The 13110-nt window shown below is 56.9% G+C and overlaps 2 protein-coding genes across 3 annotated transcripts; both read right to left on the bottom strand.

The window, feature by feature from the left end:
• Positions 1 to 873: 873 nt before the first annotated feature.
• RPP25L (ribonuclease P/MRP subunit p25 like) lies at positions 874 to 3607 on the bottom strand. 2 transcript variants are annotated; one of them, XM_074570511.1, is made up of 2 exons: positions 3558 to 3607; positions 874 to 2271 (listed from the first exon to the last, which is right to left on the bottom strand). In XM_074570511.1, exon 2 carries the CDS (start codon positions 2260 to 2262, stop codon positions 1702 to 1704), a length of 561 nt encoding a protein of 186 aa, XP_074426612.1. In that variant the 5' UTR covers positions 2263 to 2271; positions 3558 to 3607; the 3' UTR covers positions 874 to 1701. The 2 variants fall into 2 exon arrangements, with proteins under 2 accessions (XP_074426612.1, XP_074426613.1); XM_074570512.1 differs by having other exon boundaries at positions 3118 to 3573.
• A 643-nt stretch (positions 3608 to 4250) lies between these two features.
• DCTN3 (dynactin subunit 3) lies at positions 4251 to 9289 on the bottom strand. The gene is made up of 7 exons (XM_074570513.1): positions 9134 to 9289; positions 8879 to 8963; positions 7514 to 7600; positions 6814 to 6897; positions 6118 to 6176; positions 5294 to 5353; positions 4251 to 4652 (listed from the first exon to the last, which is right to left on the bottom strand). The coding sequence occupies exons 1-7, from the start codon at positions 9230 to 9232 to the stop codon at positions 4563 to 4565; spliced, it is 564 nt and encodes a 187-aa protein (XP_074426614.1). The 5' UTR covers positions 9233 to 9289; the 3' UTR covers positions 4251 to 4562.
• Between the last annotated feature and the right edge of the window lie 3821 nt (positions 9290 to 13110).

Genomic DNA, 13110 nt, shown 5'->3' on the forward strand with positions numbered 1-13110 from the left:
TCTCTGGCCCTGGGGAGGAAAGCTCCGCCACTGCTGAGTGCTGCTGCAGTCAGCCGAGGGTAACTTTAAAACAGTGAAACAAACCCAAAAATCCTTTGCAGCTTTGATGAGAGGGTGTTAAACACACCACCGCCACGAGGGAGGATTACACAGGCTGTTTGAGGGTCTGGCCCTCTGCTAAAAGGGTGTTTTTAACAGTAAACAAAACACAAACACGTTGCTTGTTGCAACGTCAGAAACCATATGATCACTCGAGCATGTTCCTTTAGCGTTTATTGCTAATCTGCTGATTAGTCAAGAAAAGGAATCTCCTCCTTCGATGTAAGGGAGCAGCAGCCGGAAACAACACTGAAGTAAATCGGCTTAACTCTGCGCCGTCCACGGTTTCACCTGCACCGGCGCAGCAGACACCCGGGCATTTCCCCGAGCACCTCCTTGGCCCCGGTGACAACAGCCGAGAGCGTGAGGAGACCACCGGGAGAGGGATGGAGGACGAGGCATTTAAATGAACCTGGCCGGGCCCTTGGCTAATGCCCAAGAAAAGATGCTCCGTCCTTTGCTTCAGTCAGCGGAGTTTGGGCCAAGTATTTGTAACAGTGCGGTTCTAGAGGGTTTAAAAAACAAATACCAAAAAGCTTCCCAGAAAAAAAAAAAGCAACATTGACCTTTCTTAGATATTAAAGGCAAAGGCAGAAGAAAACCTTCCCCCACGATTAGGGCACATTTACAGCCATGAGAGGGAAGAACGCAGAGCAGCACGTCCCTGCTTCCTCCAGGAGAGCTGGAAGAGCAAAGTTTCAGCTGGCAGCTGCAGCCCCACCAGCAACGCTTACAGGGTGACCTCCAGTGGGATGAGGAAGACATGACAAATTTCACATTACAAGAAGAGGAAACTTTATTTTAAACCCATCTCTGTGCATTGAAAAGGAGCAGAAAGGGGAAAGAACAGGGTCCTTTGGACCTTACCGTTACCACCACCCCAGGGCACTCGTGCAGCTACAGGATTTCAGGCTGGTTGTGACACGAGTCGACTCCTGCCACTTTGGCAGAGAGATGTAACCGTCAGCTCCACCGAGGTGAAAGGACAGAACGGGTGCGACATGCACACAGTCGCACACGGGAGTTGTACCACCGCAATCCTACATTCAAACCCCCTGATGGGCTCAGCAGCCGATGGACTTTCAGGCACAGAAGACGTAACCAAGGCAGCCCCGTGCCCCGTTGTCCCGTTCAGATGAGCTCCGGTGACGCAGGCGGCAGCCAGGGGAATCCCCGTCGGGTCCCATCTCCCCTCTGTACCGCAGCAAGAGCCACCTCCACCAGCCATGCCAGCGGGCGCCTGACAGGCGTGCCTGCCGCCTGGGCTGCCACACCGCCCCAAGCAGCTGAAACCCCGCTCCCCAAGCAGCCACTCGCCGGGGCTCACTGACGAGACGCCAATGGTCCTTGCTCAAGCAGAGACGACTCCTGTCTTCCCTGAACCGCACGCTGAAGAGCACGGCCTGGTAGCCTTTGACAAGGGAACTTGTCAAAACACAAGTTCCAGACGCCTACAATCACGGCCATTGTGAAACAGTTAACCTCTCCCGCCCTCCCCTAACAACTCTGCAAGCCCCCATGTTCAGCAGCAGCTTTCCAGCTACAGCAGCTGGCTTGTTTCCACAACTCCCCCAAACTACACCCAAACACAGCGTCCGCGTCTCAGGACTTGGCGCAGGGCTCCCCAGGTGCTCCTCCAGCCGACCGAGGGAGCTTTCCTGTGCTGCCAGCTCCCCTGCCCCCACCCTGCTTCCTCTTCATTTGGCCCTGGGACTCCGCTTTAAGTGTCTCGATCCAGAAGGTGTCAAAAGAGCCCGGAGCCTGGTACCCCGGCTCCTGGGGATCAAGGGCATCTTTGCTGAGTAGGACACAAATAGCAGGAATGTTTCTCTTCACTGTCAAGGCATCGAGGCCTGCCTCAGGCACAATGGGTTCCCAGATCTCTTCGATCTGTTTGAAGAGCACTTTGGTGATCTGGTGCAGCTCTTTGAGCCTTCGTTTCATGATTTCCACGCAGGTAATGGTCTTGCTCACGGCCTTGCCTGAGCCAGTGAAAAGGATCTGCCTCACTGAGTCCAGTTCCATCTTGCTGATGGCATAGCCCATCAGATTTCTGATTTTACTCCCATCCTTCACTTTCATTTCAATAATATCAGGGGGCAGGTTGGTGAAAGGAAGAAGACAAGGTTTCTCCACAATTTTGGTCTTCTTGTAATTCTCCATTATGCAGTGCTGAAAAGGAAAATGGGTCCATTAATACAAACTCCCGTTATAATTGCTGCGCAAAGAAACTCTCACCACAGTTAATGACAACCTTTCCTTCAAAGGGCGCTCTGAGCTATCAAGAGCTGGGGATCCTGGAAAGGCATATCCAAAAGATCAGGAAGAATGCCCTGCTCATGCTGAGGAGTCATTTGTGCTCCAGTCTTCCTCAGCACCTAACGACGGCATGAACACTGCCACAGGGCAGCCTGGGCCCTGACAGGCGGGTGGTGGAAGAAACACAGGGTTGGTTCCTAAGCATCCTAATCAAGATGAAATAAAAAATACAGGCTGTATCTCTGGGGAGAACAGAGAAATGAGTGAGATGAGGTTATATGGCACAGAAGCCAAGGGGATACTGACCACAGCTGCACTCCACGAGTCGCACCGGAATGTGCATACAATAAACGCGGGCACAGCCCACCTGCAGCAGCTCCGGTATGTTACAGGAACAGGCTTGTGGGGCTCCAAGCCCCAAAACTGGCCAGCCTAGGTGGAAACTGGCCAGCCTAGGTGAAAGGCCAGGGACTGGGTACTCAATAAAACAGCACAGGTCACAGGGGAGACAGAGAGTCAGGGGGTTGCCAGCAGGAGACACATGGCCAGAAAGGAGCGGGACAACAGTAAGGCACACGATGAACAAAAAAAGGGTTCTCTGAGGGAAACTGAAAGATAGAAAGGTCCAGCCTCACAGCTCCCCGCTCTGCCAAGGCAGGGTCCTCTGCTGGCACCCTGACCGAGGCCCACCTCATGTATATAGACAACCCCTCCCCACCTCAAAAATCCCACGGTGCCCAGGCACGCAGCGCTTTTTACCTGGAGGCTTCTGAGCCCCGTTTCACCCAGAGCCAGCACCGTGTACCCCGTCCCCTATGGAGGCAGGGCAGGTCAGTGCCCCCTCTCTGTACCCGGGAAGCACGTCCCTCACCCCCGGCGCGGCAGCAGCCCGCCATCGGTGCAGCTCCACCGGGGACGGGCAGCGCCGGGCCCTGCCACGGGGGCTGGGGCTGCCAGGGAAGGCCGAGCTCCCCTGTGGGAAGGCCAAGCCACCGCCCGGGGGGCTGCGACCGCGGTGGGCGAGGGGACCCCGCGAGGCCGGTGCCACAGGGCGCTGGGAAAGGCCCGGCCGCTGCGGCGGGGAACGGAGGGCGGGGTGTGTGTGTGGGGGGTGAAGGCCAAGGGCCGGCTACCGGGGGAGGAAAGGAGCCAAGCGGCTCCGGCGGGGAGGCCGTGCGGGGCGCGGGAAGGGCTCTCACCTGCCGCCGCCTCAGCGCGCCTCTCGACACAAGATGGCGCCGGGCGCGCGCACGCGCGGGCGGAAGGAGGGAGGCGGCACCGCCCCCTCACGCATACGTCACCACGGCGGGCCCACGCACGGCTGTGACGTCATATCGGCGATGCCGCCTGTTGCCGGGCACGGGCGGGGAAGCTGGGGGGGGGAGTGGGGGGTGTGTCTCCGCGCACGCAGACGCGAGGGAAGGGCGTGAGCGCGTCGGCCCGTGGAAGCTGCGGGTCTGGTGGCGCCGCCGCAGGCGCCGCGCTGTCGTCACCCGCGCAGGAGTGACGTCATGTCCCGCGTTGCTGCCCGCGCACGCGGGAGCTGAACGGCGCAGGAGGGGGCTCCGGCGGGCGGCAGCCGCTGGGGCGGGCGGAGGCAGGAAGCCGGGCGGCGCCGCTGCCTCCTCCCAGCGCCGGGACAGGGCACGGGGGGGGGGGGGGGCACGGGGAGACAAAGGCCCGGAGCCCGCGGGGCGCAGGCGACTGACATCGGCAGGGATGAGGAGCAGGAGGAGCGCGGTGGGACCGGGGCGGGGTGCGGGATTTACCCGCCCTGTCCCAAGACCGGGCGAGTGTACCGGCCGCCCCCCGCGGGTGCCAGGCCCCCGCGCGTCACTCCCCAGGCGGGAACGGACAGCCCGTGACACCCAGGGCAGGAAAACACAAAGCAGTCAGAGCTTCGGGATTTTACTGCAGTCCGCAGCAGGAGCAGAAAGGGGTTTTTAAATACGTCACAAACCCAAATGCATCACGGGGAAGTGCAAGGTTTGCAAAACACGTGGCATATTACGGAGTAGCATGGCTTCGACTAGGGGCGGACAGAGCCCAGGTGCCCCACAGAGAGCCGGTGACGTCCCCCGCCACACGCTCACGCCGAGGGGGAGGATGCTGAGGTGACAGGGTACAAGCCGTGCTGCAGCCTCTACAGAGACACCCAGGGGCAGCTGGGTCCCCAGGGGTTCTCTGCGCTCCCGGCTCTGCCATCACTCTGCCACTGGCTTCGTTTTCTTGGCAGTTTCCAGCCGTGTCAGTATTTCATGCCACTGGACAAACTGCTTGGAGAGAAGCAGGGTCTGGACGCGACTCTTTAAGGAAAGGGATGCAGAAACCACAGGGAAGAAACCACAGTCCAAGGGCCCTAGCAGCCCAACAGCACCGCTACAATCCCGATTCCTTGGGAGAGGGAGGCTGTGGAAAGCCTGCATGGAATCAAACCATCCAGGCGCTGAGCACCAATGGGAGCCTGGGAGGCGCTTCAGAGCACCGCGTAGCTCTGCATTTCAAGGGGCTTTCTACAGAAAAGAGCAGACCTCCCCTACCTGGTCTGGTTTTAGGATGCATCTCAGCACTGGGATCATACATGGCCAGGATTAGCCGCTGTTTGGCTCGGGCACGTCGCAGGGACCAGTGACCACCTGACAGAGCGGGCTGCGCCGCTTCTTTGTGCCCAGCCGTGCGGTGAGCGGATCCAGCACAGGAGCTCTGGCAGGTGGCACCCTGCCCTTCCCATCTCACAGCCACGGGCACTTCTGGCCCTCGGCTCTGCTCCCTAGAGGAGTATGACAGGGACACAGGCATCACCGTGACAGAGAGGGCACTGGCCACTAAACACAGGGCTGGGGATCGCCTACATCCGACAGCATGTGGTGGGGTGAGGCAGCCCAGGAGACAGGCGGGCAGGTCAGCTGTGTCAGGCCCAAGGCTCAAAGGATACCATTTTGTTGTAGTCTTCCAGGAGTGTCTTGACACCGTCAGTGAGATTCTGACGCTGTTCCTGCAAAGAGGGAAGCCATGGTGAGTAACCAATAAATCAGGTGAAGGACATCTGTCCTCCCAGTCCCTGACAGCACAGGGGAAGAAACTCATCCAAGGCCAGTACTGAGATCAGAGCTCAGGCCCTGGCTGTGGCCACCCGCTGTAGTTGTATGTGTTTCAACAGTCACGGGAAAGGTTACCAATGCTCAAGCTCGTGAAGCACCAAAGCCCCTGGGCTTGCGCCATTGCCTGCCTGTCCTCAGCATCCATACTTTGCTTGCCCCAGAAAAGAAATGCACAGCAAAATGCTGAAAGGGGGCATTAGGTGCTGCCCAGGCCATTCACCACTATCTCAAAGGGGGAAGGAAAGGTTGAAGACACAAGGTGACACTATCAACAGCCTTCCAGAGACTGGGATACTGGCAGAGCGCAACGCTTTACTTCGGTGTCGCAGTGAGAGGAGGAATGCCAACTGGTTAAACCCACCACTGCTTATAAAGTGTCACTCAAACCTCTAGCTCAAACAGCTTTATGGCAGGCAAAGTGCTTGTCCAGTTCAGACTTAACTGTCAGAAATCTTGGCTACTTTCCACCTCGCCACGCCCTCCCCAAGTGCTTACACTTTGTTTAAAACTACAGCATGGCTATCCTGGACAAGATGCAAAAATAAACCTGCTAGAAATGAGCAATTCAAGCAATAGCAGATACAAGGCTCTCAGTGCAGCCACTGACAAACGGTTCCTCCTCCCTGCTCATTGAGACTGGCAAGGCTATTCACGCTACCTGCTGCTGTATGTGGATTTGAGAGAGTCGCTGAAGCTTGGCTGCATGGTCAGGAACCGCTGAAAGCACAGAAGAGAAATCCATTTTGTTTTAGGATTAGTTACCAAAATAAAGACCATTCCTTCTCCGCAAGCACGTCACAGCAGAACTATGCTAACGGAATGCAAGCACCACAAACATGCCTTTCATGCCATACAAAACCCCCAGCTACCCTTCATATTAAATACCAAGTTTATTTGCTAACTGCTTGTGGATGGCATGAGTTAAGGGATGCCTGCAGTGAGAACTACAGCAAATTAAACTACCTGGGTGAACATTTGGGCAGGTGATTAAAAAGGCATCTCTGCCTACACCAGGAGCAGGGATGTTCTGTGCATAAAAGAGCTCGCAGGCAGGAGTGGCTCCACAGCCTGGTGACCGTGCACAGCCCTCAGCCACTGGTCTCCACCCCCTCTGCCAAGCTGCTCTCTCTAACCCGCTTCCTGACCTACTCCGTCACCTCCTTGACCTTGCACAACATGTTAGAGCAGCAGCGGGGGAGAAGCGGGCATAATTTGTTTGTATCTACGTTACTCATACCAGGTCGTATGCTTAGCTGTCCTCAAGTCTGAGGCTCAAAAAAAACCCCCCAAAACAGGATAGGCAACAGCTTTGGAGTGGCATTTGCAGCTCAAACTCACAGAGGAACATGCATACCTTGGATACTAGCACTGTCCAAGATGGGCTGGAGGTTCTTCACCTGCTCCAGAAGGGCTGCTTGGGAAGGAATAACCTGCTCCTCTGGTTGGGCAGGGACAAGAAGCAACATCAGTAAAGGAAAGACGCTGCTTTGGCTTTTCACAAATACTGGCGAGGTAAATTTTCCTATATAGAAAGGGGCTTGTTTATGATTTTAGGTAGACTTTTGTGTTGCTCATCCCCGGACCTTGGTTCACACCAATTTAATGCAGGAGTATCTCCACCAAGTTTCATTCACAGACTACACCATCACGAGGCTGAACCAAATTCTTTGGGGCAAAAGAGGACAAGGCTGGAAGGTGTTTAGAATACATCCAAAGGTCTTCCATTTTTGTCACAGCCTACAGAGTATTGGAAGCGGGGTGAGGAAAACTGTTCTAGCTCCAGTTTTTCTTTTCAATTTTTTATCAATTCGGAGTTAAACTGATACTAAAAAATACTAAAAAGATCAGAACTGACAAAAATGCAGCACGGATGTACACAAGGGAGTACTAAGGGTGACAGACATCCTTGTACAAACCATCTCTCTGAGAGGTCCAGAGAGGGTGCTTTGCCAGATCGTTACAATTAAAGAAATCCACCTCAATCCAACTTAAGTAAAAGACAACTTTTGCAGGGCTAAAACACCTCCCCTGTTTCCTCTCATTTCACGCCTTACCTGCCAAGATGAACTGCAGCTTCATGGCATCTGGAACAGCCATCCTATCAATGTACTGAGGGTCGAGGTATTTTATTACATCTTCAACTGGAGTGAAAAACAGATTTGGAAACAAAAAGTACGAGACACATTATTGCATTCACAAGTGCAATTTTCCCCCATACTATACATTAGCTTACTTTATAAACACTGCCCACTTATGGATGTTTTTTTCAGATTCATCAATTTCTATAGCACTTGAAAAATATGTGACTTTAGAGCACTGTGACCAAGAACTCACAGATGGCTCAAGACAGATAACTGCTTCATTATGGACACGCACAACACTTGCTTTTTATTTGGATAATGATATTAAAGGTGAATGAAATCTGCTTCTTCCTGCCCTTGAAACAAAACCAGCCAACGGCCCTCCATCCTGGTCCTTAAAATCATTTACTAATACACGATTTATATTTTTATACCAAACAGCCACTGCAACCTTGGAGCACAGCAACCCTTCTTACACAGCCTGCTCCTTCTGTGATACCAGACAGCAAAACTTGGCCAGGAGGCAGGTTTGCAGGACAAAAAGAAGCACTCAGGTGTCCGCTCCTGATATCCCCCAGGTTGGAGGTGGCTCCCCAGATCTGTCCACCAGTGGCTGGCTGTGTATGATCCTTATTCATAGAATCATAGAATTGCCTAGGTTGGAAGGGACCTTTCAGATCACTGAGTCCAACTATCAACCTGACACTGGCAAAAACCATCACTAAACCATGTCACTAAGCACCACATCTATCCATGTTTTAAGCACCTCCAGGGATGACGATTCCACCACTTCCCTGGGCAGCCTGTTCCAATGCTTGATAACCCTTTCAGTGTAGAAATTTTTACTAATATCCAGTCTAAACCTCCCCTGGTGCAACTTGAGGCCGTTTCCTCTTGACTTGTCGCCTGTTACTTGGGAGAAGAGACTGACCCCCATTTCTCTACAACCTCCTTTCAGGTAGTTGTTATTGCTCCCACCACACACAGGAGAGAGCTGCTCTACTGTGCCCAGGAAGTCCAAGCATGCAAGAAGACATTTCAGGAGCTCCAACAACCCTCGAGGCCTGTACTTCAGGCAGAGCAAATTGCTGCACTGACACAGGCGGACATCAAGCAAATAACAGGTTGCAGTGGCCAATTTCCCACCCCTAACAGCCGAGTGGCAGAATCGCGAGCAGAAAGACCACACTCAGTTACTTAGTTCTCTGTCAAATATGCAAAACAAGAGCCCAAAATCAAAGGGGCTCACACGGGGAAGGGTGAAGGGGTTTTTGTTTAGGGGGGCGAAATGCCACACAGGCGTTTAGAGGTCCCCCGCTCCACCCCGAGGCCGCTCACTTTTTTTGAACAGGATTTTGATCCTCTCCCGCTTGCCGGCGATATTGCTCAGCGCCACCTGCACCTTCACCAGCTCGTCCGCCACCTGCAGAGGGCACAGAGGAAGGAGACGGGCCTGTCAGGCCGCGCTGGGCCTCCGCCTGGGACTCAGACCCCGCCGGGCGAGCGCCGGGGCCTGGCCCCGGAGGAAGGCCGGGCCGGACCCCGAGAAGGGACAGAGCCACCCCCCGGTCGCTGCGAACCGCCCCCCGGCACCTTCCGCGTCCCACTGGCCCCGTCGTCGCCGCCGACGCGCCGCTCCAGCTCCTCCAAGCGCCATTGCAGCCGCTGCAGCTCCACCGCCGCCGCCGCCATCTTGCCGTCGGCCAGAAGGAGCCGGGCGGTGCTTCCGCCCCGCCCCGCCCCGTTGCCATGGCGGCGCGTTGCTAGGAGCCGCCGTTGCCGTGGAGACGGAGCCCGCCGGGGCGGGAAGGGGTGGTGGAGGGCGGCGAGGAGCGGGGACGGAGGGCACGAAGCCCCTCTCGGAGGCAAGGAGGAGAGGCTGCAGGCGGTCGATGGTGATTTGCACTGCAGAGGGAGGCGTGCAGGCCTCCCGCCGCCCGGGTGGTCGATGTCCGCTTCGTTCCGGCGTGGTCCTCCAGGAAAGAGCCGCTGGGGTGTGTTAAAAAGACATTGATAATAGCGATCTCTGGGCCATATGGATGCCGGGCCTTTGAAATCCAGGAGGCTGCCGCGGGCTTTCCCCCAGGCCTTGGCCTGCCCGGCTTCACCTTTCTCCTATCGACCAAACGCGCTCGCTAAAATAGTGAGACGCTAACGAATGCAGCAGCCAGCCCCAGCCCCACGGCTGCCGGCAATTGGCACTCGCAATTACCGTGATCCCTCAAAGGGATGAGACCAATTCATGGTAGCAACGTCCACCACAGAGAAAAGTCCAGAGGCTTTCCAAACTGCAGCGGGAGAAGTTCGGGAGCCTCCAAGGCACCTCGCAGTGTTCCCGGCACCCCAGGGCTCAGCCTGACACTGGCCTGTCGTGCCCGTGTGGCCTCAGCAGTGCCAGAGCTGTCCCAGGGAACACCCTGTCAAGGTGCCAAGCCAGGCTCTTAAGTCAAAAACATCTGCTTATAGCCAGTCCTTTGTTAGCATGGCTAGCAATGTGGACTGGGTGGCACTGGGGACCCAACCAGTCCCCTTTGCCAAGAGCAAAACACACTGTGCCCTGAAAAAGCTTTGTCCTTATAGATGTGTTCCTACAGGGAGATCTACAGGGCTGCCAGGCCGTAGGAGGGAGCTGTGGGGTGGTCCAAGGCCTCCAAAAACCCTGTAGCCCTCCAAATCTCCCTGGAGGAGCTGTGCAGAGCACTTGGGCAGGAGGAGCAGGCTGAGACTCTGTGTGCTCTGCCTTTTTTTCCAAGGATCGATAGCTGGGCTGTAGAAGAGGGATCTTCAGAGGGGAAGAGCTGCGCTTTGTTCCACAAAGGCGACAATTAGAAATGGCTTCATTAGCAGAAGTTGCTGGGGGCTGCAGAAGCAGCTGGGGGCTGTGCCCACGGTCCTGGTAGGTGTTTAGAGGATACTGGCTTTACCATGTCCTGTGCCCCACGTGATGGACAATGCCCACAAATACACAAAAGCCTGTGCTAGAGGGACACACATCACCCAGTTCCCCAAGGTGAGAAGTTCAGGCAGTCCTGGGACTCAAGCAGTGTGGGACTTTGGGATGCGGGGACATCCACCCTTTAGAGTCCCATCCAGCCTGTGAGCCTTGGAATGGGGCTGAAACAGTGAATCTGCCCCCCATTCCTTGGGGCTGAGAAGGAGGCTCTGACACCATCCCCATCGCTGGAACCTGCTGGTGGCATACTGACGCCACGGCCGTCTGCCCCCAGCCAGGTGCTGAGGCAGATCTGTCGCTCCTCCTGCCGGGCTGGATTGTCCCCGCATCCTCCATCTCCTCCATCCCGCTCAATTACAGTCCCTGCGGGACGCGGGAAGTGGGCATCGATCAGGGCTGGTTACTCAGGTGACAGCAGCTGTGTCCCCGAGCCCCCCAGGGAGCGTGGCAACACACATCACCCCCTGAGCTGTGTAACGAGTGGGGACGTGGGCCTGCGTGTGCCCTCACGGCTCCCTGGGGCTCAGGCACTCGATAAGCTGTGGCCAGCACTGCCTGGCAATGACAGGGGACACGAGACCCCAGTTAAGGCTGCATCGATCTCGCTCCAGCTCTGCATAGTGGGCTCTGCCAGGCTGTGTCGGGCTGTGCCATGACTGCAGGAGTTCTGTCCCAGGGCTTAGCTGTCTCACAACCTCACACCCCTACCCCAGAGCAAACACCCTGGCACTTGCAGTCTGGGCACACACAGACACACTCACAAACAGACACACACACACACACACACACACACACAGAGGGAACCCCACTGCAGCCTGGGGCGCGCGCACACACACACACACACACACACACACACACACAGGGAACCCCACTGCAGCCTGGTGTGCGTGCACACACACACACACATTCTCTCACACACCCACCCACAGACTCACAAAGGGAACTCCACTGCAGCGTGGGGCGCACACACACACACTCACACACACACACACAGAGAAAGAGAGAGAGAAACCCCACTGCAGCCTGGGGCACACACAGACACATTCACACACACACTAAGACACACACACACACACAGAGGGGAAACCCCACTGCAGCCCGGGGCACACGGAGACACACACTCTCCCACGTTCACGGACCCTCTCACCCTCATACACACCCACAGGGCTCCTCCGGCCGAACCGGCCCGAGGAAGCCCTAGGGTCCTCTGCAGGGGTCCCGTGTCCCCCCGCCGTGTCACCGCCGTGTCACTGCCCCGAGGCCGGGCCCGGGGTGGGCAGCGCCGCTGCAGCACCCTGGACAGCGCCCGCGCGGCTGGGGCACCGGGGGCTCTGGCCGGGGGCTGTCCCCGGGGGACTAGGGGTGTCCCCGGGGGCCACCTCTGGGACAGAAGGTTCTGTCCCCCTTGGGTGCCAGGGACCTGGCTTCATGGGTGCCAGGGGTGGGCCTGTCCTCATGGCTGCCATTGCCGGGGTTGTCTGTTCCCATGGGAGTCCCCTGTGTCTCTTCCATATGTGTGGGTCGCTGCACGTGTGTGCAAGGGCATGGGAATGTGTAAGCATGTGCAAGCATGTGTGTTTGCACACATATGGGCGCCTGTGACTGTGTGTGAGTGCTCATGCTTTAGTGCACGCCACAGACTTTCTGCGAGGGAGCACAAGTGATCTGTATCTATGTATGCTGGCCGAGGTGCCTGCAGGTCTCCATGCTTTCCCATGTGCAGTCATGACCACCCATGTGCATGCCTGTGTCTCCCTTTCAGCTCCAGATGTGTCACCCATGCCATCTGTGAGCACTGCCCAGATGCCAGGCTGGCCCAGCACTGCTTGCATCTTGCCTGGTGCAACCTCAGCAGTCCCATGGCCATGGCCTTAGCAGCCCCACAGCCATGCCCCTTGCCTGGCACAGGCAGCATGATGAGGTCCCCCACCCACAGGTGAGCTGCCACTGGGCAGCTTGTGGGGCCAAGCAGCCCCACAGACCTGCTAGCATGGCTGGATTTGGTGTCCAATCTGATCCAGATCATGCTTGAGGGCTCTGGTGGGTGCAGGGGAACCGTTTGCACCCCACAGCCCCCAGAAACTGAGGCCACCCTGTGCTGGAGGCAAAGGTGAGGCTGGCTGCGAAACCTCAGGCACTATAGCTGCCACCCCAGGGTGTTACAGGCTGTGGAGGTGTCCTGCAACCCCAAACTGTCCCCAGCCTGGGCACTGGGCCTTGGCGGGTGGCACCATGTAACACATACCACCCTCCACACTGGTTTGGTTCAGCAGTTCATTTCCTTTAATAGATACACAGAGTGGCATGGCCGCGGTGGGAGTGCCGGGGGGAGCCCAGTGGTACCAAGGCCTGGCCCCCCACGCTGAGGTAGAGGTGAGCGTTGCTCCACGCTCACCTGCTTTGGCACCCAGGGGTGCGAGCGGGTGGGGGAGGCGCCCACCCAGCCCCAACGAGGTAGTTTGGAGTGCCCGGTGCGGTGCTCCCTGTCTCTCTGTCCCCCCAGCTGGGGACCCCGGCATCCAGGCGGTATTTGGTGGTGGGGGGCACTGCTGGACCTCCATCCCCTGCCCCCACCAACAAGCTCCTCCCAGGAGGAGCTTGCACAAACCCCACCCCG

Source organism: Larus michahellis, chromosome Z, assembly GCF_964199755.1.
Source record: "Larus michahellis chromosome Z, bLarMic1.1, whole genome shotgun sequence".
Classification (NCBI taxonomy): Eukaryota; Metazoa; Chordata; class Aves; order Charadriiformes; family Laridae; genus Larus; species Larus michahellis.